The 26,059-nt window shown below is 53.8% G+C and overlaps 1 protein-coding gene across 11 annotated transcripts in view; it reads right to left on the reverse strand.

The window, feature by feature from the left end:
• Positions 1-26,059, reverse strand: part of TNRC18 (trinucleotide repeat containing 18) — a 180,105-nt gene that overhangs the window by 41,899 nt on the left and 112,147 nt on the right. For 8 of the 11 annotated variants that reach the window (XM_075899657.2, XM_075899662.2, XM_075899665.2 and 5 more), the window contains exons 3-11: positions 23,610-23,765; positions 18,016-18,141; positions 14,685-16,469; positions 7,632-7,734; positions 6,704-6,909; positions 6,221-6,367; positions 4,702-4,886; positions 3,262-3,685; positions 1,764-2,711 (exon numbers count right to left, since the gene is read on the reverse strand). In XM_075899657.2, coding sequence (XP_075755772.2) covers positions 1,764-2,711; positions 3,262-3,685; positions 4,702-4,886; positions 6,221-6,367; positions 6,704-6,909; positions 7,632-7,734; positions 14,685-16,469; positions 18,016-18,141; positions 23,610-23,765 — 4,080 coding nt within the window. Of the gene's footprint in view, positions 1-1,763; positions 2,712-3,261; positions 3,686-4,701; positions 4,887-6,220; positions 6,368-6,703; positions 6,910-7,631; positions 7,735-14,684; positions 16,470-18,015; positions 18,142-23,609; positions 23,766-24,937; positions 25,088-26,059 lie in introns of those variants that run through there. The other 3 variants (XM_089769296.1, XM_075899664.2, XM_075899666.2) reach the window with 2 other exon arrangements.

Here is a 26,059-nt window from a genome sequence, read left to right on the forward strand (position 1 = left end):
CCTGTGCTCAGGGGTCTAGAACTCTTCCGGCTGCTGGGAGATTCAGTTTTCCTTCCACTTGGAAGCTACTGGGAGACAAGACCTTCTCAGGATCCACAGGAATCATTAGCAACGAGAGTCGTGTTGACCTGTGGGAGCTTTTCTGCTGCCAAATGGGTGTTAACCTGGCAGCACTGCAAGCATAAAAGTGGAAGGTGCATCTCTCTCATACAGACTGTGCAGCACCCTGACACTGGACCAGCTCCAGACTGGGGAAATCTGCCAGACCAAGGGAGGCTGATGCTGGTTCCTGCCAGCTGCCAGGCTCTGCTCTGGTGGCAGCAGATGGGCCATCATTGACCGAGCTGGTATTGGCGGGGGGGAAGAGGCAGTGTTGGCTAGAGCGCAGCCCTGCGGGGTGCACCGAGGCCACTGGTTGCAGGGCTCTGCAGCCACCCTGTCTCACACTCTGGGAGGGTGGGGGAGGAATTGCTGAGCACAGGGCCTGGCTTTTTCCCAGATGTGCCCACAGGGATGCTGGACCATGATGCAGCTGAACTAGGGAAGTCGGGACCACAGAAGTCAATCCTACCTATGTACCATGTAGTCTCCATACTGTAGCTGTGCAGACACAGAAGAACAGCCCAGAAACCACCCAAACCTCAGCCTCTCACCCAACTCAGTCTAGAGCAGCCGCCATAGAGGAAACTCATGCCAGGAGCCCTGAAGAGTTGCTGGCCATGACACCACAGCAAGGCTGAGAGTACAGAGACATCATTGCCCTACCCAGAGGGGAGTCTGTCATAGAATCATAGAATCATAGAATACTAGGACTGGAAGGGACCTCAAGAGGTCATCGAGTCCAGCCCCCCGCCCTCAAGGCAGGATCAAGCTCCGTCTACACCATCCCTGACAGATGTCTATCTAACCTGTTCTTAAATATCTCCAGAGAGGGAGATTCCACCACCTCCCTTGGCAATTTATTCCAATATTTGACCACCCTGACAGTTAGGAATTTTTTCCTAATGTCCAATCTAAACCTCCCCTGCTGCACTTTAAGCCCATTACTCCTTGTCCTGTCCTCAGAAACCAAGAGGAACAAATTTTCGCCTTCCTCCTTGTGACACCCTTTTAGATATTTGAAAACCGCTATCATGTCCCCCCTTAATCTTCTTTTTTCCAAACTAAACAAGCCCAGTTCATGAAGCCTGGCTTCATAGGTCATGTTCTCTAAACCTTTAATCATTCTTGTCGCTCTTCTCTGCACCCTTTCCAATTTCTCCACATCTTTCTTGAAATGTGGCGCCCAGAACTGGACACAGTACTCCAGCTGAGGCCTAACTAATGCAGAGTAGAGCGGCAGAATGACTTCACGAGTTTTGCTTACAACACACCTGTTGATACAACCTAGAATCATATTTGCTTTTTTTGCAACAGCATCACACTGTTGACTCATATTCAACTTGTGGTCCACTATGACCCCTAGATCCCTTTCCGCCATGCTCCTTCCTAGACAGTCGCTTCCCATCTTGTATGTATGGAACTGATTGTTCCTTCCTAAGTGGAGCACTTTGCATTTCTCTTTATTAAACCTCATCCTGTTTACCTCTGACCATTTCTCTAACTTTCTAAGGTCATTTTGAATTATGTCCCTATCCTCCAAAGAAGTTGCAACCCCACCCAGTTTGGTATCATCTGCAAACTTAATCATCTGTGTATTATGGGCCCTTGCAGGTCCCCCAGCTCTGCATGGGTAGGGCAGACAGCACACTGTCCCAACTCACTTTGAAATTCCTGCTTCCTCTTCTCCAGTTCCAGCTCTGCTATTTCACTCAGCAGCGTAATCCCCTGCAGGAAGGAGTGCTCCAGGGACAGGACAGGCGACACCTCCAGGTCCACCTGGGCTTGGGTTAGGCTACTGCCGGTTGTCAACAAGGAACAAGCCTGAGGCAGCTCCGTGGCAGCCACTAAGGCATTCATGCCGGCCAGTGGGTCTTCCAGCTTGATGTCCAGAGCTGGGATTTGACAAGACATCGCCTCCTCTGCATATGAGAGCTCCGCCTCCTGCCCGCCCTCCTCTGATGGCAGGCTCGGAAACCCTCCTTCCTGGGGCAAGTCGCTGCTCTGCAGTTCCATGGCTAGAGAAGGCTCCTCTCTCTGGGGTGCCAGGTCCAACCCAGGCTGCTCGCTATCAGGGTGCATTAGGGAATCATCATAGTCCATATGTACAGAACAAGTTTCCACCCCACTCCCAGCTTCCGCCACAGCCTCTGTTTCTGCCGGGCAGGCTGCTACCGGATACGTGTCTTGACAGTTCTGGAGGGCCTCTTGCTCCTGCTCCAAAGCTCTCAGAGCTTCATCTTGGTGCAACAGGAGATCGCAACTGTTCACAGTCTGCCCTGGGGCGGCACTGGAGGCACCCGTGTTCAGAGCCTCCATGTCCTCCTCGCAGATGGCTCCCTGGCTTTCGTCCAGCTCCACCTCGGTTTTCACCCGGTCTTCCAAGGACTCCTCTTCTGCCGCAGCCGGAATAGGCTCTAGCATTTTGGATGGAGACAGGCGGATGGGCTTGACTTCTGGAGAAAGCTCCATGTGCTCGGGCCCTTCTGCAGGCAGCGGGACATCAGGAGCCAGGCCATCTGCATCAGAGGCCGCGGTGGGCTGAAGGAGGTAGGGATAATGTCTTCCAAAGGAGGCTGGAAGGGACGGAAATGGATATCCTGGTGGAATCTCTGCAAGAGATCCAAAGGAATATGACTCTCAGTGGCTGGCACCCATGGAGCTCATCCCTCGGGAAGGCTCCTACTTACTCAACTTCCCCCTCACCAACCCACTTCCCTTCTCGGTGGCAGCTGCTTACTGGACTTCCCAGCTGCCCAGAACATCACCCTCCACCTACAATGGAAGACCAAAAGAGTCACCCAACCCACCCCTGGGTTGAAAGGAGACTTCATCTTCCATTCTATCAGTGCTGGGCTCCTCCACTCTGATCCCTCAATAGACTTCAGTGTTGAGGAACAAACCCCTCCCAAGGTGAGAAGAGAACGCACGATACAGGACCAAGGCTCCAGCATTCCCCACGGTGCTGTCTCGCACCCTCCTTGCTAACGCCACACTTGCCAAGTGCGGATTGGTCCCTTGCATGTTCGCCTTCCTTTAAAAAGGCCCTACCTGGTCTTCTCTTGGGGAAGGGTTTGAGGCAGGGAAGAGGTAAGGAGAGGAGGAACGAAAGGGAGCCAGGCACAAAGAAAAGGGCACTCTTCCAAAGCAGGGCTCTCTTACCTGGGAACAGCGCTTGGAAGGGACTGGCAGCTTCTTTTTCCAAATCCAAGTCCTTCTTCTCTACGTTCTCAGGCACCTCTTCTTTTGGAGGGATGGCAGGGGCAGGGGGTGGAGAGGCAGGGGGTGGGCTGGAAGGGTGGGAGCTGGGGGTGGCCGGATAAGAGTAGGCCGGCTGCGTAGGTGGCTCCTCCATCTTTTGAATAACCTCAGCTTTGAGCACAGACACGGGTGAGGCCCTGGGAGACAGGGGAGGTGGACTCACAGCCTTGCTGTAGGACGTGGAGGTGCTTGGAGACAGAACAGGTGGCTTTCGGTGCAGCAGCCCTGACGCAGAGGAGGAAAGGCCTGATTTTGCATTGTCCAGGCTTCGTTTAGTAACCTTCTCTTCCATGTCTGCTCGCTGCTCAGTTACTTTTAACCTCTCCTGTTGCGAAAGAACAGAGAAGGCCATCAGGGCATGATGCTTCCTGGGGCATCAGGATAGAACCCGAAAGCAAAAAAAGTCCTAAAAGACTCAACGAGACCAGAAGCAGGACTTCCTAGCAAGGGGGCCGTGCAGTCAGAGATGGAGATGCAGAACCAGGACCTAGGAATGGTTCTTTGCAAAAGGCAGGTGGAAAGTCTGGCAGAAGGTACGTGCAGCAAGCAGAGGTAAATGCTTTAACTAGAAGAGGTTTCAGGAGAGCCCAAGTAGTAGAGCCTCTGTGTTTGCAGGCAGCTTTTCTGATTTTGATCATGAACTTTGTGACCATGGAAAACATGTGCCTTTAAAAGTTTAAGATCAAGGAGGCAAATTACAAAAAGGCCCCAAACATATTTTTATAAAAGTCTCATGATTTAGAAGCCAATCTTATGATTTCTGGGGCCTGCCTCGTGGTTGTTGAGCACTTGGGATTGGTAATATTGGGTCCCAGATTTCAGGAAGGAAAAGATTTGTTTAGAGCTGAGTCAACACCAACTCATTTTGTAAGATGGCAACTGAACTTCTGTTGCTGCTGGAAGCTGTACTGGTAGGTGAGCTGACCTTCTGGCTTACATGGCCCCAACCCAAAACCCTGCATCCAAATACCTCCATCTTCAGGGATGCTAAAAATCTAAACTCGGCTCTTTAAAACATGCCAAATGATCCCAGAACTTGAGGTTTCCTTAGGGCCTGGGAATTACTAAGGAAATTTCTCCCTCTGAATGCAGAGGACACACACACAAATCAGACAGGTCACGGACATATGCTGTCCCAGGAATAGGGTGACCAGATGACAAGTTTGGAAAATCGGGATCGGGGTAGAAGGTAATAGGCATCTATATAAGACAAAGCCCCAAATATCCGAACTGTCACTATAAAATTGGGGCACCTGGTCACCCCACCCAGGTACAGACTTGGAACTTGGCCCACTTTAAAACAAGGGGGTCCCCCCGCTTGCCCCAGCGCTTAGAACATACCACCAGCTGTGCGTTCCTCTGGAGTTCCATGGCATGGGCAGCTTGCTGCTGCAGGATGTACAGCTCATGCTGCCGAAGCAGCTGCTGATGAGATAGCAGCTGGAGCTGGTGAGCGTGCTGGAGGGTGCTTCTCGTGGGAGGGTACATTGCAGGCCAGAGTGGGGGTGCCCGATCCATCAGTTCAGCTAGGGAAGACACAAAGGACATCACAACCATGTGGTTACAACACACAAAACCCAAGTGCATGGAGCAGCTACAGAGGTGGATTTAATATTCGTAGTAGATTTATGTAGTGCTCCCTCCTTGGAGTGCATTTGTTAGTTCACACAGAAATGTAAGAAACTCTTCTCTTTAATAAAGTCTCTCCCCCCTCACCACACACACACTCTCCTGCACCTCACCATATCTAGGCAACACCCAACAAAAGGGGCGTGGCCATGCCGGAGAGCCTAACAAACCTACTCTGTTTCAGACTCGGAGGACAAAGGAAGTGCCCTAGTTGAGCCTCCTAGTCTTGAAGGCTCCAAGGCTTCATCCCGCTTGCATTTACATCTAGCTTGAATGCCCCCAGCCGACCTCGACTATACTGTCTCAGACAGCCAAGCCCCAAGCTTCACGGGGCTCTACCAGAGATAAGGATGCCAGTGCCATGGCTGAAGAACTGATATAGCACATTTGCAACGGCTGAAATAATTTAACAAGCAGACAGCTGAATCCCAGACTGGCTGTAGCTACAGAACACGGCTAGCGTTTCCCATGTAGCATGGGACAGGTCAACAGTGCTGTTTTCAAAGCTGTTGTCAGGCCTTACCCAGCCAGCTCCCTGCCAAACTAAAACTCCTTAGAAGCAATACTGATGACAAATCTTTCCTCAGCTCTACAGCAGCTTCCGAGACAGGTGTTTTCCCCAAGCTATCATCAAGGAACCTTGAGGAATCTCCCCATCACTGGAGGTTTTTAAGAACAAGCTGGACAAACATCTGTCAGGGATGGGGGAAATGTATATTTGGCCCTGCTTCAGCATGGAGGGATGGACTAGTTGACCTCCCGAGGTCTGTCCAGCCCTATATTTCTATTATTCTGTAAGGATCTGCAGCAGCCTGCAGGGCCCATCTTGCAGGGCCACAGAAGGGACCCGAATGGAGCGATAGGAGATGGTCAGACTGGGAAAGGAAATGGACTACAAAACTTGTACACAGTGGTCCAAAGAATGAAGAGCGAGAACTATCCATCAATGCACGACCACCACCACGCAGCTTCACCACCCTCCCCCTCGCCTCAACACACCCAGACCCTGCCCTAGAATTTTATCCTGGAAAACAGAAGAGGAGTGCCTTCCGACAGGTGTCTCCTCTCTGGGCCCGTAGCGCAGGCTCTAAGCCCCAGTGTTTCCAACTAGGCATTGTATGTGTGCGCTCAAGGTCTGTTACCATGGGCAGACTCGGTCCCATGTTCGTCTCCACTGAACTTTGTTAGTGTCCTTCAAGACAGGTGCCCTGAACCATCTTTGTGTGCTTACCGAAGTGTGGCAAGTGCTCACTGGAGATCACAACTAGCTGCCCCGACTGAGGATCTCTGGCAAACTGGTAGGCTGAAGGGAGAGCACCCGCCATGCTCGGGGGGAAGCCTGGAGTCATGCCTTGATGCAAGGATGGGTGGCCGAGTCCTAGAAGGAGAATCACCATCAACACTCGGGTCAGTCAGCCAGTCAACGAGAGCTCCCTCAGACACTCATGCACCGGACATAGACAAATGAGGGGACAGGGAGAGAAAAAGGGCACTGCAAAGTCCAGCTGCCCACAGGGACTCAGCAGCACTGCACTTACAGGTGCATTCAATACTGCAGGTTATTTTCAGAGGGGGGCTTTCCAAGAAACACCCCTCTTGAAATCAGGGAACTGCCACTCATCACCATGCTCCGCCACAGCAATCTTGTTCCTCTTTTATTCTTATGGGCAAGTCAAGGGCTTCACGCAACCCTCCCCCTCCCGGAAAGACTCACCGTAGGGATGGCCAGCTAGCCACATGGAAGGGCTGCCAGTCCTGGGTAGCCATGGGTGAGCTGCCAAGTGCGAAGCCGGGTCGGCAGACCAGCGCCCCGAGCCAGTCAGGGTTGGCCCCCCCGTCACCATGAGGTTGGAGTTCAAACCGTTGGCGGTACAGCTGGAGGGATGTAGCCGGGCAAAGTCCGCCAGCTCCTTGCTTTCTCTGCTCATTGGGAGGCAAATGCAGAAGAGTTAGAGGCAGGCTTAGTACTGAGAGTATTGGGCAGCTAAAGGGACACACTAGGAAGTCAACTAGCAAGGAAGCAGCACACTGAGGAGGAAGGGGAAGGAAGGTAAGTGGAACTCCCAAGAATCAGTCCTCAAAGTATGGGTGAGAGATGCAAAGAGAGGCCAGGGGTGCACATACAGTGCCCTGGGGTCCCTTCCAGTAAAGAGGAAGGTTAATAGCAGGCCCCACCTGCATTCTCTACACTGATCCTTTTCCTCTGTCAACCCAGAGCTGTGTCTCCCTACATTGCTTCTCATTTGGAGCAGTTTTGGGTGTGCACCAGTGTCTTTTGGATTTTGCACGGGTGTGTGAAAGGATCACTTTGTGTGCAGATTCAGGGAGCTCTGGACACATACACGATGCCTGAAGTTTGAATGCATGCTAGCTCCCCGCTCCATCCTCTCAAGGCCGGGTCTTTATCTGTGGGGTCCTAAAGACCAATGCGCCCTGCTGAACCAGGGGAGAGCTGCAAGGCTACTGATCCCAGAGTGCTGGCTCAGCCCAAACACACGTGCCTGCCACGCTGCTGATTAAATCTGAGACTTCACTCAAGAGATACATGGCCAGGCACTCAAGCACAATTCGCTAGGTGCATCCCCGTGTGCTTCGCAAGTCGGCCTAGTCCATGCCTGAAGGAGCAAAACCCAGAACCTCACCGGAGCAGCTTCTCCTGGTCTCGCTCCAAACGCCCTGCCAAGAAGTGACTGTCCCGATGGCGGGTGCGGTCCTCCCCACAGTCGTCATCTGAGCGGCCATGCCCTACGACACAAACCATCAGGAGTTAACACAGGTGCTGTCCCTGAACACACAAGCAGCTCTCCTCCAGTCTGAGATGGACCAACTACCCTCCCCACTGTAACTTCATTTCAAGGGCTACCGTCCGCATCTGGGATCTCCAGAGAGATGCAGCTCTAAGCCCCCAAGTAGCTAGTAAAATCAGCTAGAGCCATAGTGTCCAACATGCTAGTCCCTAGACACATGACTATTTGGCCGGTTGAGTGTAGTTTGTTATAGCGAACTTCAGAATGGGTTGGACAGCACAGAGTTAGGAGGACCAGAGTAGGTGCAGGGACTGAAATGTACCTGTTGATCAGAGACACACTCAAGATACACTATCTACATGGAGAGTCTATAGCACGAACTATAGCAGATGTGCTGGGGTTAGGTTCTTGGGCCTGTGCTGTACCACAGTGAACAGACGATGAACCTAATGGGCCATTCTGGCATTACAGTCTACAAATCTATGGCCATACACACACATGGACATGCACACCCACTCTAGAATCATGGAATTCTAGAACTGGAAGGGACCTTGAGAGATCATCAAATCCAGTCCCCTGCCCTCACGTGCCTCTAATAAAAGCCGGTTCCCCCCAGTACTGTCTTTGCAGGTGGGCAGGGGAGGCAAAGGTGCAGTGGGATACCATTTAAAAAGCAAAGCCGCAGCAGTCTGGGACTGGGCACGAGCCAGGACAGCGGAGTCCTGGCTCACACCTGGTCCCCCGCTGCAACTCTGCCTTTTAAATGTAGTAAGAGCCTGATGACTTACTACATTTAAGAAGCAGAGGCGCAGCAGACCCAGAGCCAGTGTGAGTTGGGACTGTTCAGTCCCAATGCGCGCCACCCCAGGAGTTAACTCCCCTATTGACTAATCAAGTAGTCGATGGAAATTCCATTGACGACTCAATTAGCGTAGTAACCTCTATTTAACATCCCTAACCTTGGGGCTGATCCAGTCTGGCAATTCCATGTCCCAGGCTATTTTTAGCTCACCTGAGTTGCCTTATATTTTCCTCGTCTTTTTCTGAAGCCTTTGTCCCCACCCCCACCCCCTTCCAGGCCCTCACACAATTCATTACTGCCCTTGTCTTGTACTTTTTTGGGGTGACTGACAAAGCCCAGCCCCGTTCCCCGTAAATCAATGGCAGCAGGATGACGTCTCTTCGTTCCCCGGAGGCGACATGGGCAGGATCCCTTTATCAGGTCCAGCCTTCGCCCCAAACGCCGAACAGCTGGCTCCCATAGAACAGGGGCAGCTTTCCGCCAGGCTGCGCTGCCTCACAGAATTGCACCTTTTTCCATTTCCCAAGGCCCTCGCTCTCCCTTCTGGCGGGGCCTGGTGCACTGGGAAGTGTCTCTCAACATCAAGTGTACTCTGCTGACAGGGATCCTTTCATGGGAAGGCTCGGCTGCGTGTTTCAGCAGACCTGGACAGTCTGCACTCTGTAGCTGTCAAGACTCCCGACCCCTCAGCTTTTACTGTCAGGATGAGTACTGCAGTGAAACAGCAACCACATCTCCCCAACTGCTTCCCCCAACCCGCTTGCAGGGGGGCATCAGCATCTCAACCAAGGGGCTTTGGTGTCTGCACAGAGCTTGAAGCCCGATGGACACCACATTTTATGGACAATCGTTTCCACAGGCTGCTGCTTCCCTGAGCCAGCAGATCACGCTGGATACCAGTTTCTGGCGCCCGACAGCCAATCCTTCCCTAGTTTTAATGGCTTCCATATGTTTCCCTAAGAGGGGAAAGGATGGCATGAGACAAAGGCTACGGCTGTGGCCTGATGTTCCAGGGTAGAGAGCAGCATCCTCTCTGGTGCCCCTGTGAGTGACTTCTCAGAGGACAGAGACAGACTCCCTCCAATGTCGAATCTCTCAGGAGCTCAGCTTCAGAGCACAGGCCCTGCTGGGACGGGCTGATGGGTACGGCATTCGGATCCTCTCTCTGGCACGTAAAAAGTTACACTCCAGTGGCATTCTCTGCTGCGCTGCTTCACGCCCTCGTGCGTCTCCCTGCTACACTGGGAGACCAATCAGTCCTCCCCACATTCAAACAGGCAGCACCAAAGGGACTGTCTGATGGTCGTGGAAGATGGAGCAAGAGGAAAAGAGAGAGGAGAGGAGATGGATTTTTCCAGCACGTTAGCTGGCAGCATAGAGGGAGCGTACAGCAAACCCTGCTCATGCACAACAGAACACTGATGTATGCTCCAATGCCAGCTGATCTCAGGGCTGGGACTATTTTAAGAGCCTTCTAACGCGGCCAACGTACACGTACCCACAGCCCAATCACCCAGGTCCTTCTATTCAGAGCCCTTTTTATTTATTTCATTTTAATCAAGGCCTGGCAGTCTCTCTGGCAGCTGAAATTGGGGCAGAACTTTGGCTAATGACCTTTCAAGCTATTTTCCCTCCGTGGCTCATCTCTCCCTCCTCCCCCGGTCTATATTATTTCAGATCCACTATTTATAGCTGAGCTTTTTATTTAACAAAACAAAAACAAAAAAACAATCCCCCCCAATGCCAACTCTTCCTTGATTACACTGCTCCCCTTCCCATGAAGGGACGGTCTCTTTTCTGTACAAACCAGCAATTGTCCCTGTCCGTGAATGCCCATTTTGTCCATCTATATGAACATGACGCATGGCGCGCATACAAAATTCAATCACTTATGCACAGAGGAAAAGCTTAGGCCTGTTTCCTTGGCAACCAATGCCTAAGACTAAATACCTGCATTTTACTTGCCAAATACTACAGATTAGCCAACTAAAGCCTGCTTTCTCTTTCTTAAAAGGTCTAAACATTCATGCACTGGCCACTCAGCGCGAGCAAGCTAATGTTATTAGTAGAATATCTCTTGGCGCATAAGGGGAAGGGAGGGAAGAGAAAGAAAAAGAACGGCCTTGTTTTCTGTATGAAAGCCAATTCCATCACTTAGCAACAGACCCGGAGGCCTGTTAGAATTCAACCTTTGTTTGCAGCCTTTTCGTTTGGCTCCGTAAATTACATTTACCGCAGGCTGGGAGGGTATGGGTGCCTGAATGGCTTAACAAACAGCCCCCTGTGATGGCTAGGATGCCTTCGGATGGTTCGAGCCACACCAGAGGAGAGCGTGGAAAGACTGAAGGGGGCTATGGGAATGGGATGGGGTGGAGCGGTTTACTGGGGAGGAGGCTGCTAACAGAGAGAAAAATGACCCTCCAGACAAAGGTTTAGGCTAGGGATGTGATGGCCGGGGCGATCAATCTCTGTCCCTCTGGAGAATTAAAACGCTAAGCTGAATGAACGTGTTTATCTCACTCGGGCTCCCTCAGTACTGCCAAAAATAAATCAATCCACGCCGGCCCAGACGTGAGGTCTGACACAGACAGTGATGGGGGAGGCGGCGTGCTGACAGAGAGGAGGTGCCAAAAGGAGGAATACGGAAGAGCGGTGTTAAGGTCAGGGGAGTTGGCGTTTCAAGAAGACAGGGTGCCCAAGTCTGACAGCTGGGTTCAGAGGTGTCCACCACTGGACTCCCGCGAGCATCTCTGCCATAAATTCCCAGACACTAACGGCAAATCCCCTCATGCTTTCCTCCCTCTGTGGCTTTCCTCCCTCTGCTCAGGAGTACGGATGATCTTAGGTCCACAGCTTGCACCCCTTCGGCACACTGACCTTGGGGGCCAGGCCTTGGCTGCGTTAATGGGGCTGGCACAAAGATCAGAACAGGGGCCTGTTCCACTGGCAAAGGGGCATTTTGGCTTTATAACAGAGACTTCAGCCTCTCAACATGTGCTGCGTTCCTCCTCGGCTCAGCTCTCCCAAGCCTCAACTCTCTCCCTGCTAGGCTCTTGGACCCATTCCGCCCCTCCTCCCCGACCCAGGCGTCTTTCAGCACAAGTCCTGCCAGCCCCAAGCTTTGTGGTCAGCACTCCCTTGGATCTGTTTTTGCTGCAATGGGAGTGGCTGCAAGGGGGCGGATTCCAATATTTGTAGCCTCACTTTGGAAGTGGATTTTAGTGTAACCCTGACCATAAGAACGGCCACACTGGGTCAGACCAAAGGTCCATTCAGCCCAGTATCCTGTCTTCTGACAGTGGCCAATACCAGAAGCCCAGAGGGAGGGATCACAGCAGGTAATCCCCATGTGATCCCTCCCCTATCACTCACCTCCAGAGAAACCGAGGCTAGAGACACCATTCCTACCCATCCTGGCTAATAGTCATTGATGGACCTAACCTCCATGAATCTATTTACCCTGAAAACTCAAGGTCGCTATCCCCTCTGACTCTTCTATTCATTGACTCCAATTCTGTTTCCCTGGACTGAGCGTATGTTTACTCTAATTGGGAGCATGAGTTTCAAGGATGCATCAACACTGTTCTAAAATGCACCCCAAATCCCCTGTGTAGGCTTAGAGCAGGATGGTACAAGCAGAGGCACATCTTGGGGAACTGATAAAGCAGAAAAAGATAAATTCATTCTGGAAACGAAGCTTCCTCACCCGACAATATCCTTGGGAAGCCAGGGAAGGGCAGTCATGGCTACTCTGCAAGACACTGCATCAGCTTAACTTACATTGGGTTTTTCACTGATTTAGTTAAACTGATTCAAGCCACCTCTTCACCTCCGTAGCTGCTCTGATTTTGGCTTGTGTAGGTGTCTCTTAATCTACTTTAAAACCAGATACAACTAAAAATCAAACTGAACTGAAAGAAAAAGGATCTACTTAGGCACGTACACTTGCTTCACTACAGTGGGTTGAAAACGAAAAAAGAAAAAGAACCCTCAGGCCTTCATTTAAATTAATTCAAATTCGTGTGGTGAGATGAGTAAGTCAGTGAGTGTGAGTTCCACTCTCAATTTGGTCACCTGACTTTGGAAACCCAAGCAAATGGCATCAGTAGGGTGCTAAAGCATTTTTTCCCCCTGCAAAAGATTTTGACAAAAAGACCCCACTTAAATAAAAAAAAAGTTTTCAAGAGAATTTTTCAGGGGCTCAGATTATTTGGTTTCACTGAAAATTCCCTCCCAACTAGCTGAAATTTGTTGGTTTTTAATGACTGACAACTCCAACGCTTCAGTTTGGAGATGAAAAACCTGAAAAATGTTGTTGAAAATGTACATTTCCTAGAGAAATGTCAGTTCCGATGAAAAAGCCCTTTTTTGTCCAAAACATTTCAAAGGAAAACTCTAGACCAGCTTTCAAGCTCTGGGAAGGAAAGGGAAGAGTAGGGATGAAGTGCGAACCAGGCAATTTGTGGTGCATTGAAAGTGCTGGAGGGAGAGAAAGGAGCAGAATAGGAAGTGCGGGACTCCAGTGAGTGCAAGAAGAGTGTGGAGGAGGGGGGAAGACTGGGGGTTCACAGACCCCAGGTTGTCCACCACTGCTGTAAGCAGGGTGCTTGTGCAGCCACTCAGGAGAGATTCCAATGCTTCTCAGCTGATTAGCAGAGTACCCACCACTAGGTTTTGTGTTTCTACTGGTGGTGCACATCCGCACGTCTCAGTGCACAAAAAAATTTATTACACACATGGATGGAAAAAAATTGCACTTACATGGAAAAGATTAACAGAAACACTGCCAACAGCTCATCAGGGTTTGCCATGGGGAGAGCAGAGCATTCCGTGGAGCAGGTGGCAGCTTGTACACCCACCCTGGCTCAACCAATAGCAGCAACTGTCTTGTTTTCATGGGCACTCAAACTGATCCTAATGATTAACCAACATCAACTTCGGGATTTATTTCACAAGGCACAGACCAACAGGTGTGCTTCCCAGCCACATTTGTGCTGCACAACAGCAGCCTCCAGTGGCCAGCTGGACAATTGCAAGTATGAATTTTCAGGGATTCTCTCTTAAAGGCCTTGCATCTATTTAAAACAAGGCCCAAGGTGCAAACTCAGTCAGGCAGCAGCCCGCTCTGGTGAGCACTGCACTGTAGAAAGGCTAAAGACAGTGGAAATCAAATAGGCAGGTTCTAGATTTAAAAGGAAACATGTTAAAACCAATTAGAGTAAAAGAGCGTGTTTCGGGGGGGGAAGGGGGGATCCGGGGGCACACCGCAACCAGGACACAGGACAAAATGAACATAAGAAGCCTGGTATAAAAATAACACTTCACAAGTTAAATGAGGACGTGAATGGCATATTTGCAACACTCTGGCTTTAAAGCTGTGCAGATCCATCTATCATGCCTTTTTACTAACACCAAATAAAGGGCCAAGAGCGCAGCGGATGAGTGCATTTAGTTCCCAATCTTCAGAGAATCTATTGTATAACTGATGCCCGGGGAAAGTTACATATGCAAAACCTCCCTGAGCACCCTTAGCCTAGCTGAACAGTTACTTGACTTCAGTGCCATCTGCCTTGCTTCTGCTACTGCAGCGGTTTGGTCTTAGCCGACAAAAGCTGCATTCACTGTAGTCCCTTCCCTGAGCAAGGGCTGAATTTGGTCCTACTTGGTTTCAACCCTTTGCATGTCCTACATTAAAAAAAACGAGTAGGAAATGCACCCATTATTACTGGCGAGTGGCATGTTCCACCCTGTACGGCTCACTAGAACTAGGGATTCCAAGAATGGGAACAGCTCAGGCAGCTGCAGCGCCAGCTGCCTCAACACCTCAGCCTGCTAAGGTCTTGGAGGTATGAAAGGGCAGGATTTCCCATGCCCCTTCAATCCCTGGCCTCCCGGAGAGGCTGCTCACAAGGGGAAGTTGATGAGTCTCCCTGGTTTGTGGTGCACGGGGAAGCAGACTGAGGCTACCAAACTCTGCTCCTGCGGTACAGCCAACAGAGGGCAGGTTTTGCTACCACACTGGCTGAACTCACCCTGATCGGCCTTGGCTCTCCAGACATCCCTTCCCTCTGGGCACACCCCAGCACGGCAGAGTTCAGTCCCCTGGGAGGGAGCTCGAAGCTCTTGGACACACCCCAGGATCCTACCTTTTATGCTGCTCAGGGAGAGGGAGCGATCCCGGTCTGCCAGGCTGGACCCCACTTTGCTGCCGCTATTGTCCTTTTGCCGAGCAACTGCCACCGCGATGCCCACGGGCAGGTGCCTGACCTCCACCTCGCCCTGAGACCCAATGCTCTCGCGGCCAAAGGACTTGGCACTTTCTGGTCTCTCCAGGTCTCTCTTCAACTGTTTCCCAGCTTGTTGGGACAGCAGCTGCTGGATCTTGGAGGTGCCCAGCTGGGCGGGGTCCAGTTTCATATTGCCAAGCCCGCCGAAGGGGCTCTTCTTGCCGTTGCTTTGCCGAGCCGTTGTCTCCTTGACAAAGCTGCCACTGTATTTGATGAGGTTCTGCATGGCAGACCCTTCGCTGTGGGAGGTGGGGTGTAGAATGTCAGCCGTGCCCCGGGACCCTACCACCGAAGACCTCTGCAGGCCACTGGGGTCGAGGTACGCCTTCTTGACTTCCTCCTCCACCTGGTGGTGCTGAGCGGCCAGCACGGCCATCTGGGTGGTGGCAAAGTTGCCCATTTCAAAGGGCTTCCACTTGTGCTCGGGCGGCTTCAGCTGCCGGTGGTCCAGGTGTTGCCTGGAAGAGTCCAAAGTGCCATATACCTTAGCTGCTTCTTTGGAGCCGGCCCTTTGGAAGCGGTCTCGTTCGCAGGTGCGGCGTTCTGGCTCCGGGCACGGCTTCAGGAAGTCTTTGGTGGCCAGGAACTCCCTGCTTTCTGGAGATCCCAGCCCAGGCCGATTCAGAAAGGGCTCCGAAGCCACTTGCCTCTTCAGCGCCATGGAGTTGGCCCTGATCACGGACCCCTTCTCCCTCAGGGCCTCCATCCTTTTGGCATCGCTGTGACAAGAGAAGTCCTGGGACGAGAGTATGCGGGAGGCGTCGGAGTGACCCCGCTCTGAGGGTGACTGCAACACACCCACTTTGCCCACATCCCTGTCCTTCGCTTTGTTGTCCCGGGCCTGGGAGGCAATCTGGATAGGCCCGTTCCTCTCGTCGTAGGCCTCGACCGAAGGCACGAAGGTGGGGGCGACGACTTTGTGCTCCCTCCCGGGCTCCTTGGCCGGCGGGAAGATGGTATACATGCTGGAATGGACAGACTGGGGTGGGAAGGCGGAGGAGGGAGTCATTTTCCCTGGCTGGGAAGGGTGCGGGGAGGGGCAGCTGCAGGAGACGTGCAAAGCACCTCCCAGGGTCATGGCGGAGTCACTCCTTTTCAGCCTGTCCGAGTGGGCAAGAGCAGAAGGCCTCATGTTCTCGTCATGGCGGTTGGGGTCCTTGGCACAGCGGTCCTGCTCGCTCCCCAGCATTTTCAGCATGGGGTCCCCACCGCCGTTGCAGTTGTTGAGTGAAGAGGTCTGCAGCGGATTCTTGGACTTTGGTTCGCCGCTGCTGGCCCCCCGGTTTGGCATGTGCTCGGCTAGGAATGGGGACAGCCGCTCCCCTGCCTTCACCGGCTTCTCCAAGCCAGTCCCCTTCCGGTCACCGTCGGATCTGGGTTCCTGCGTGAGATCCACCACGCTGCGAGGCCGGGGCTCCTCTTTCGGCCTGCCATCTTTCTTGGGGAAGGGAAGGGAGAGGTCGCTCCGGCAGGCCCGCTCCTTGTTGGGGGTGTCTTTCAGACCCTCCTTGGTGCTCTTGTGCAGGTGCACGAGGTCCTTCTCACGGAGCAGGGCGCTGGGTGTGTGGTTGGCCGCTGTCCTCGAGACGGGAGCTTGGGGGTGCAGGGTAGACTGGCCTGCATGGCCAGAGAAGTAAAACCCATCTGCAAAATTAAATGGAACAGGATTATCTTGGTTTCTTTCACTGCAGACTCCCAGCCATGATGGCTCCCATGAGGAGCCCCCAAACTCTAGGCTGTGACTCATGAACATGGGAAGACAGGGCCACGCCAATGTGGGACACGCATTTCAGGGATCGTAGCAAGGGGCAGGACAGATCACCCACCTTTAGTCCTTGATATTAGCAGAGAGCCAGGACTTCTGGTGTTCTCAGAACATGGGACCATCAGATTGAAGGGGAAGGTTTTGCCAAGAATCCCGCCCCCTCCCCCAACCACAGCACCTCTGTCAAAGGCAGGTCCTCAGCACAGCAGTGATGCAACAGAGAATCTGCCTGTGCCTTTTTGGGAGGTACACACCAGCCTCTCTCGTTCTCAAGGAGAGGGCACCACGGGCACATCAGAACAACCCGGGAACCTGCTGCCAGGACCGAGATGGGTTAACTACACTCGTGAAGGGTTCATGCTTATCATTTGATTGGCCAAGATTCTTCTCAAGGTACTTTACAGAGCATCACCCAGCTGGCAGGGGGGTTCTGCATTTTAATTCCAGACTGCGCTCAGCTGGAAATGCCTCTCCCTTGCCCAGTGCTGTACTGTAACCATTGAACAGCACCACCCCCTTAACTCTTTGGGGACCAGAGCAAAGTGGCAACTGTATGACAGCTGGCAGGTAGCCTGGGAAGGGGTCACAGTCTAGGGCAATGGCCACCAGGAGCGAGATTCACGTCCCCATCGTACCAGCTGTGAATAGAACAACTCCCACCTCGTCCTGCTCTCCCATACATCCCTTCCTCCACTGTCACCCTGGCTGGAAACCCCTTCAATACAACAGCATGAAGCATCCAGGGATGGGCCGGCTCCAAGCATCAAAGAGTTAACTCAAGAGGCCAGGCTGAGAGGCTTGTCCCTGAAGGCATCCACACTTTGGTATTTAAGTTCCCTGCCAAGGCCTCGCCCTTCTAGGGAGCAGGGTAAGGATGAGTGCAATCCAAGGGCAGACACAGTCTGGCTGCTGGACGGGGGTCTCTGGACACAGAAGAGCACACTGGTGAAATTGGAGGGCCACCAAGGGTCTGTAGTTAGAGTCACTGACAACCGGACACCCATGCGGACAAGGGAAGTCCCCATAAGCTGTGATTTGCACCTCAGCGGCTGACCCCCATTTTCCAGCAGTGGTTGTTCTGTACCCAGAGCATTTGACCCGTTGGTGCTGGTGGTTTGCGTGGGTGCCACTACGCTGGTGGCAGGGCGCCAACTGCAACCAGCATGGCAAAGCCCCAGCGCAGCTGTGATCTTTGATAAAGCCACCCCCTCCCAAGGGAGCACCCCTTCTGTTAACAGATGCCAAGTTTGGGCTCCCATGCAGGGAGCGGGAAGGAGGGTGGCTGCAGCGGCGTCAGCACATGGGGAAGCCAGATGGGGAAGGAGAGGCGAGGATGGAATAATGGACGACCCCGTGCCATTCATACAGACAGCAACACCCACCCTCACCCCCCAGTGCAAAACACCCCACTGCAAGCAGACTGACCTTTCTGCGACTCAAAGATGCTATGCTGCCCCAGCTGGGCCAGGAGGGGGCTACCACTGCGGGGAGGTTCAAGGTGGCTCAGGGGAATGAACGACGGGTACAGCCCATTGGGCAGATGGGAGAAGCCTGAAAAACAGAAGAGGAAACATGTTTCAGAACAGCCGGCTCCCTGTGTTGGAACAAACCCCACAGAGCTACAGACTGTTATGGCTGGCAACCCCCCCCCTCCCCACAAGAAGCAGCTGCTAGACTCAGTGCCACTCGGCTCCAACAACCCGCCGCGTCATGCCAAGCTGCCAGGGCATGGAGCGTCCGAGTCATACTGCAGGTGCACCATGGAGATCCGCCCAGCAGAGGGCACTGCCTGCTGCCCTCATAGCCCCCTTTGAAGGAGGGCACTTCAGCAGCTACAGATCGCATGGCATACCTGCCCCTAGCCATCCCCCTGCGAAGAGGTGTTGCCCCAGGACACAGGGACCCAACAACATGTCAACATTTGCCACACCCCCGCCCACAGCAGCAATCCCACTGTCCCCAGAGTTGTAGCCACAATACTAGCGAGAGACTCCGCAAGACAGCTCATGCAAAGAGCCACCCCAGAACCTGAATGGAGACAGACAAGAACGGCAGCCTGTGCTCAGAGCAGCCTCTGGATGCCTTAGTTAACATTTCCAATTATTTAGACACTAATCATGATCTCTTTATATGGATAGACCTACTGGATGGACTCAGAATGGCTTCATTTTTGTGTTCCAACTTGTTTTCCGGGCTTACTAGTTTGCTTGCTTGCTTTTTTTTTTAGCAATTTTTACATTTTCAGTAGATATCCAAGGCGGACTTTGTCTTCGTCAGTACACACAGCGCTGGTTCAAACAGCAGTACGTTAAAGCAGTGTTTTTCAAACTATGGCGTGCGACCCAGTACGGGGGCCATGGAATATCAGGGAGATCAGGAGACCGGGGGTGCTAAGGCAGCTACCTGCCTGTGCTAGCACCACTGACCACGCTGTCCCCCAGAAGCAGCCTGCAACAGGCTTGGATCCAGGAGGGGAGGGAGGGTATAGATTGCATAGGGCTCCATGCATTGCCCCTGCCATGAGCACTAACTCCACATTTCCATTGGTTGGGAACATGCTGCTGGCTGTTTCTGGGGTGCAGAATGGGGTGCAAGCTGCCTTAGGTCCCCCGCCCCTCCACCACTGACTGGGAGCCCACTCAAGGAAAGCTGCTCCTTCCCCAGCCCCGACCCACCTCACCCCAAAGCCAGAGCCCCCTTCTATACCCAGAGCTCTCATCCTCAGCCTCACCTCGGAGCCTGCACTCTAGTCTAATTACATTGGGTCAAGGGCATCAACAATTTTCTTCAACGGGGTCACAAGGAAAAAAAAAAAGTTTGAAAACCGCTGGTGTGCACAGAACAATTCATGGGCAACACATCACTGTGCTTTAGAAATCTCGCCCCCTGCTCCGTGTAAACATGCACAGAGACAAGTCTGGGATCAGGAACATGACCTGTGCCAACAAACCAAACTGGGAAAGGGGTGAAGTCAACCCAAAGTGAATAATGATTTCTGGTATTTTTCTGGTGCGCACTGGATGAACAGCAATTGCATTTATTTTTACTGGCCTTTACTGATTAAAACCAAAACCCCCAAGCCCTGGTTATAACCTCTATATGGCTCACTCCTCATGGAGATCTTTCTTCAGCCCGAGTTTTTTTCAGAGCAGGATGGCTTGAACTTTATTCTCGCAGTCACCGTGATATTCCAAGTGGCTGAGGTGCACAGACAATTGCTGCATCCCAGAGTGGGGGTAGATGAGGGGAGGTGGATTTGCTACAGTTCTGTGCATACAATTATATGAAAACAGGGCACATTTGCCCTTTGCCAGCCATGAAGTGTTCACACAGGAACATTCACACTACGTGCGGACAGCAAAACGTGCCTTTTTATTCCATGGGCTGGAGAGAGTTGTAGACCTCATGAGCACTGGTGCAACGAGGAGATTTATTCTCGAGTACCTCACCAGGCATGGGGGGGGAGGGTGAGGAATAAGCCAGCTCTGGGAACAAATTACAGCCAACTTAGCTGGAACTGAAAGTGTCCCATCTGGCAGGGCCTATGATTACAACAAAGGGAGGAGACCCAAACCCATTTCCCTCCTGACCTCGGGCTTGAGTTTCAATTCCACAACTGCTGTGAGCAGAGACCAGCCGAAGTCCATGGGAGTTCTGCACACGGAGCAGACTCAGTCATGAGAACATGGACATTTTGCAGCCTGCAAATCAACACAAGGGAGCAAATACTCTCCAAGCTACGCTCTCGGCTACACAGCTGACCTGGCCGCCCCCACCAGGCGTTTGCCCGGGCCTTCGTGGGCATGAGGCAGAAGGGGCAACACAGATTCTAGTATTTGGGGAGACGAATCTCTGGTGCCAAGAATGTGTTGAAGAAGCAGCTGCTCTAAGGGGCTGCCTGCAGGGCACCATCCCATGACTTGCTGTTTTGTTTTTTTTTCATTGCCCACAGCCATCTCTGCACAAAGGCCTTATCCAGGCTCTTTCCTGAAGATTTCCCACTTGAAGCAACTCCACTCATGCAGGACTTCCTAGCAGCCTGTCCACTCTGGCAACGTCACCAGAACTCCCCCCACTACCAGCCATGGTATGAAATTAAGGGGGGGGGGGGGGAGCTAGTGTGGAAGCCCAAGACCTGACGTCAAACAGTGCTCGCTGCAACCCTGGAGAAGAATAGGATTTAGCAGCTGGGGAGGATGGGGCCGAACTGTCTTTAAAGCCCAAGTGAGCACGAGTGATGGAAGCCTGGGTCAAGCAAGGGTTGAAGTGGTTTCTAAATGGCTAGTTTTTTTAAACCTAGCTCTGCTCTATGGGGTCACCTCAGTCCAGACTGTACAGCGGGATGAGGGCAGTGGCCCAGAGAAGGCTACTTCAGCTGGGTCCCCCTTCCCGCTGGTGGCACCAAAAGCAGTTTGAAAGACCAGGCTTAAGCAGAACCTGGTATCAGTTTGCTACTGGCTAGCCACTTGCTGAATGTCCCTAATCACACGTTATCGATTCCCCCTCCCTCTACGCAGAGCCCACACCACACTTCCGGCTTTCTGCAGCCCCACTCCCTGTGGAAGCCACTGCCCCTCAACTTCTCCCCCCGCTCCCCATGCTAGCTCCATTCAGTGGCTTCCTCCAGCCAGCTGCTGGAAGCACTGGAGGGGTTGGCCTGAGGAATAGGGGAGGGAAACCAAGGGACGCATAGAAGGTCACAGGCTAGATGAAGACACTTTTCTGTCCCCCCTCTCCCCGGGATGGAAGTTGTTACCGATGTTTTATACGTCAGGGTAACAGAAGCAAGGAGCAGGGTGGCTGACAAACCAGTCCCCTGTGCATGTTCACGACCCAGGAAGCACCAGCCCGCTTTGTAGGAAAAAAACTCCCTGGAGAAGCTCCGGGGCTAGCGGACAAGCCTAGGACTCAGCTGGAACAACATTGGGGAAGCCAAAGGGCCAGCACCTCACAGCAGATCAGAACAAGGGAGGAGATGGGCACACACAGCGGGGATCCGTTTGGGAAGGAATGCAGGGGACCAGAGTAAACTGCAGGCACGGAGGTCTCCCATCAGCCCTGGCTTTCCAAGGGGAATCCACGCCATGGTGGGAAGACACACTGAACACACATAGGGTTGCCAGAAAGCTCAAATACTGGACTGTCCGGTTCAAAACCGGACACCTGGCAACCCTAAACACACACCAGCCGGAGCACCCAGCACAGGCTGTAACACGGGGTGCATTCAGCAAGTGGCTGTAACAGGACGCCCCTCCACACGTTCCCAACGCCGGCGAGCTTGAAGCCAGAATTTTGCAGCTTGGGCCCAAAACCCAGATCCAAACAACTTCAACATGGAGACAAATCCCAGTTCTGCCACCAAGCCCCCCTCCAGTGTCTCTAGCACTAGTGCACCCCTGTAAGACAAGGTGCACAAGGCTCAGACCAGCACACCCACACGCAGCTTCCCGCTGAGACCCCATGCCAACCACAAAAGAAGACACAAGGGGGACCTTCCCATTTCTCACCAGAACCCTCGCTCTGAGCTCCCCTGAACTGGGCGCTGGCTGCCTTGTTTGGCTGAAAATTAAGAACAGCGCAGGACTTTCACAGCCTCCTTCAGCTTGGGGCTCGGTCTCCCCTCTGCTTTAAGCTCCCTCGATGGCAGAAGGAGTCTATGCCAGGAATGTGCCCCTCCGTTCCCCACCACAACCTGCAGGGAAGCTACACAGCTCCGCATGGAGGGGAGACAGAAGGGAAGGACATTGGAGAGGCACGTTTCCCCAGTCCTGGCTGCTGCTTGGACACCTGGGGGTGACGCGTCCAGAGAAGTTAGTGGCTTCATTTATCTCCACCCTCTCCCTAAAATAAACAGTGTGGGAGCTGCCTCCCAGGCTAGGGGTGGCTAGCATCCATTTCACTGAACCAAAGCCACCCTATACCCGGCTTTAGTGCTCCCCCACCAAGGGCCGCATCACAAAAGCAACCATAGCTGCTAGGCCACGCAAGGGGCACTGGCAGAGCCTTGGGCTCCGACACTTACATCTGCCTCCAGATCAGTCTTGTTTGCCTGAGTGCCAAATGCAGCCAGCGGATGCTGGGCGAGCAGACAATAAAGGATCTGGGGCGGGGGGGGGGGGGGGGGGGGGGAGGCAAAGAGCTGCCAGGCAAGAGTCTCCCCCTGTGCAGAGACTTGTGGAACGTGTCTGTGGGGAGGGGGCAGCCCAGGCACACAAGCCAAAAGGCAGGGAGAGGAGGAGGCAGACCAGGTACTTCGCCTGCAACAGGCCCCGGACTGTAAACGGATGCAGGGAGTGAGACAGGGACCAATGCCTCCCCTGGGCGGCGCTGCACAAGGGCAAATGCGGGGAAAGGGATGAAGCTGGTCCAAACAAAACGCAAAGGCAGCAGGTCTGTCAGGGGACTCCTGGTGGGGACGGGGCATGTCGGGTATCAGTTCTGTGGCTGTGCGCGCCAGCCTGGGAATCACTCCCCGCCACATGCCCATTCATGCAGAGGCCGGCGAGATACACACTCACCCCAGTGCAGCCAGGCTCCCAAGCAGGGACCTGGAGGCTTAACACACTTTGCTCCTTTTGCCGGCCGTGAGAAAGGCACCAGATCCCTCGCTGGCCACTCCCCCATGCCAGGCCAGAGGGAAGAGCTTAATTGCAACAAGCAACAGACAGCTCACCCCAGCCACAGGCTGCTGCACAGGAAGGGGGAAACCCAGCCCACACCCCCTGGAGTCAATGGAGCAGAAAGCTTTGCAATCCAGCGCAACGTCCTGGACCGCCAGACGTTCCCACAAGCGCTGGTCTGTCTGATTGCGCAGCCCTGGCCCTCGACAGGGCAGCTCTGCCAGCTTGCAGCGGCAAGAAGCTATTCTTGAGCACCTCTGGCTACACGATGACCCAACCCTGTCTCCCAACTGAAGGATGCAATGTTGCCCTCCACCTGGCTGGGGGGGGGGAGGGAGACGCCCCAGCAACCAGCCCCTGCAATCAGCAGACAGGTTCTCTCTCTCTCTCTCTCTTTACCTTCATGGGCATGAGCAGCCCAGAGTTGCACCATCTGTAGGTCAGCGGGGGTGGGTGACCTGAAGGACAAGTCAGAGGGCAAAGGGGCGGGGCTTCCATGGGGTGTGGAGGAGGTCCCTAGTCCGCTGGCCACATACCCACCCAGGAAGGCCTCACCTGAATGGGGGAGGATGGAGAAGAAAGTCAGGGTTAGGTACCAGCTTTAAAGCAGAGCTCACCCCCTGCCCCCTCCCCCCCAGCGCCCACGCCCCTATTGCCCGTTAGGAGGAACTAATGAAAAAGCGCTGCAAGAAGAGCAAGTCTCCCTACAGAACCCTGGTGATCTGTAGGGAGCAGAGACACATGGGCGGTGCACGGGGAGTGGGGCTGGCAGGCAGCAACGCCGGGGTCCCATCCATTGCTCTCATGCCAATACCCTGGGCAAGACTGCTTCCCCCCTGTGGCCCTCACTGCACACGGGGGCCATGAAATAGCCGGGCCTCACGGGAACACTGCAAAGACAGGGGCTGGTAAGGTCACAGGAATTTGGTGGACGCAGCTGCACCAGCCCAGCAGAAAACACATCGTCTTTGCGTGGCCTTCTAAACTGCAGCAGGGAGGGGCTTGGCCCGGTGGCTCCCCGGGGAGAGGGGATGCGACTGATCAGAAGATTAAACACAGCCAACCGCACATACCACAGGGCCAAGGGCGGCTCTTTGCTCCAAAGGACTGGAGGCCGGGTGCAGGTCGGGGGAGGGAGGGAGAACATGCCCAGCCATACCAGGTTTGGGTTAACAGTCCCCAGGAGAAAATCTTCAGAAAGGATCGTCTACATGTACAGGGATCCACAGCCCACGGGGACAGGGAGCACGGGCCAGACTGCCGCACATGCCGCTGCCGCGCGCCCATCTCCAAGGGACGCCCGCGCCCCGATGGATGCAGCGGTAGCCCCGCACCTTTGAGGAGCCCCATCACCCCCATCAGACAGAGGCTGCCGACCCGGCTCCGCAAGAGCGGCTGCCAGAACACGGTGAACTAGCTCCCTGGATAGGATGTGAAGGGCGAAAAGCAGAACGAGACCTTTAAAAAAGGGCCCCTCCCCAGAGATAAAGCCGAGAGGCAAATGTGAGAGAAATGGGGCCCCAGGGAAGGTCACTCCTCCCCTACCACGCAGGGTTATCAAGTCCAGTGGCCCCGCTCTCCGTTCCATTCCTGCCCTTTTGCTAACGACCCCTCCTGCAGCATTACAACCGCAATGCAGGCGCAGGATTCGGGCCACACACGCCACGGCCCACCAGAACTCCTGCAGGACAGGGCTCCAAGGACCAGCTGGGAGGCAGCATGCTCACCTAGATATCCCTGGTCTCCAGCATAGCGGGGGACAGTGCTAGGGGGGAACCCACCACCAGAACGGCTCATGCACAAAGCGGGTGCAGGGAGACGCTGCTCTGAGCTACAGCCGCCTCTTCCCCTCAGAAGCCACAGACTGTTCGCCGGAAGCTCAGTGGCCTCTGAGGCAGTGCAGGAGGTTAAGTAACTTTCCCCCCGCCCCACCCCTGTGTGCACAGATGCTGCCGGTTGGCCAGTGCTGGGGTTTCTCCCACTTATGAAATACTGCTAACTGCCGACGCCACGCGGGCCCCCTCAACGGCACTCGGGAAGTAGGGGGTTCAGACCGAGAAGCCCCGAGTAGCCCCGAGTAAAGGCCTGCAAGGAGATGTGCCCGCGAGCACCACCGAGGAATGGGTCGGCCCACAAGCTCAGCCTTCTGCACCTTCCCCGGCACTGACGGGTTGCAGCAACGTCCAGACAAGGACTTGAGCTGGCAACTCACCCTCCGAAAACCTCGATGAAATGTCCCCCCCTTTGGGGCCCTCCTTGGCAAAGTAGCCCCCACAGGTTCGCTATTTTTACAGTGCCCACAGAGAGGTGAGGCATGGACAGAGCCACCCGTGGCTGTGCTAGAAGGGAGTCCGGGCGCACTCCTGTGCACGCCTGCAATGCCTCGGCTCTGCTAGCCCAGCCCAGACACTGCAAGTCGGGCCACCACATTGGAGAACAGTAAGGAGGCAGCAAGTGACTTCGAGGCACAAGCAGGGGTTTCAGCCAAAGGCCAATTCCCTGGCACCCCCAGCTTTGGCCTGCATTTCCAAATTGAGCCCTTTTGGGAAGCAAACCGTCACGGGATGGTGCCTGGCCCCCATTCTCCTTCAAGGATCTAGGGAGCAACCTAGACTAGAATGAGCTTTGTCAGGTCGCTTCGCCCTAGAGACAAAATAATCTACCTGACCAGTGGCCAGCGGCCACGGAGCAGGAAGGGGTTATGGCCAAAGCAGAGTTCTCGTCCTGGGTCTGCCTCTGAGCCCCAGTTTGCCCATGATAAAATGGTCGTGATAATACACTGCTGGGAGCACGAATCCATTGGTGTTTCTAATGTGCTCTGACCTCAGAAGCCCAGGACTGAAAGGGAC

Source organism: Pelodiscus sinensis, chromosome 15 (assembly GCF_052426305.1).
Source record: "Pelodiscus sinensis isolate ZL-2025 chromosome 15, ASM5242630v1, whole genome shotgun sequence".
Classification (NCBI taxonomy): Eukaryota; Metazoa; Chordata; order Testudines; family Trionychidae; genus Pelodiscus; species Pelodiscus sinensis.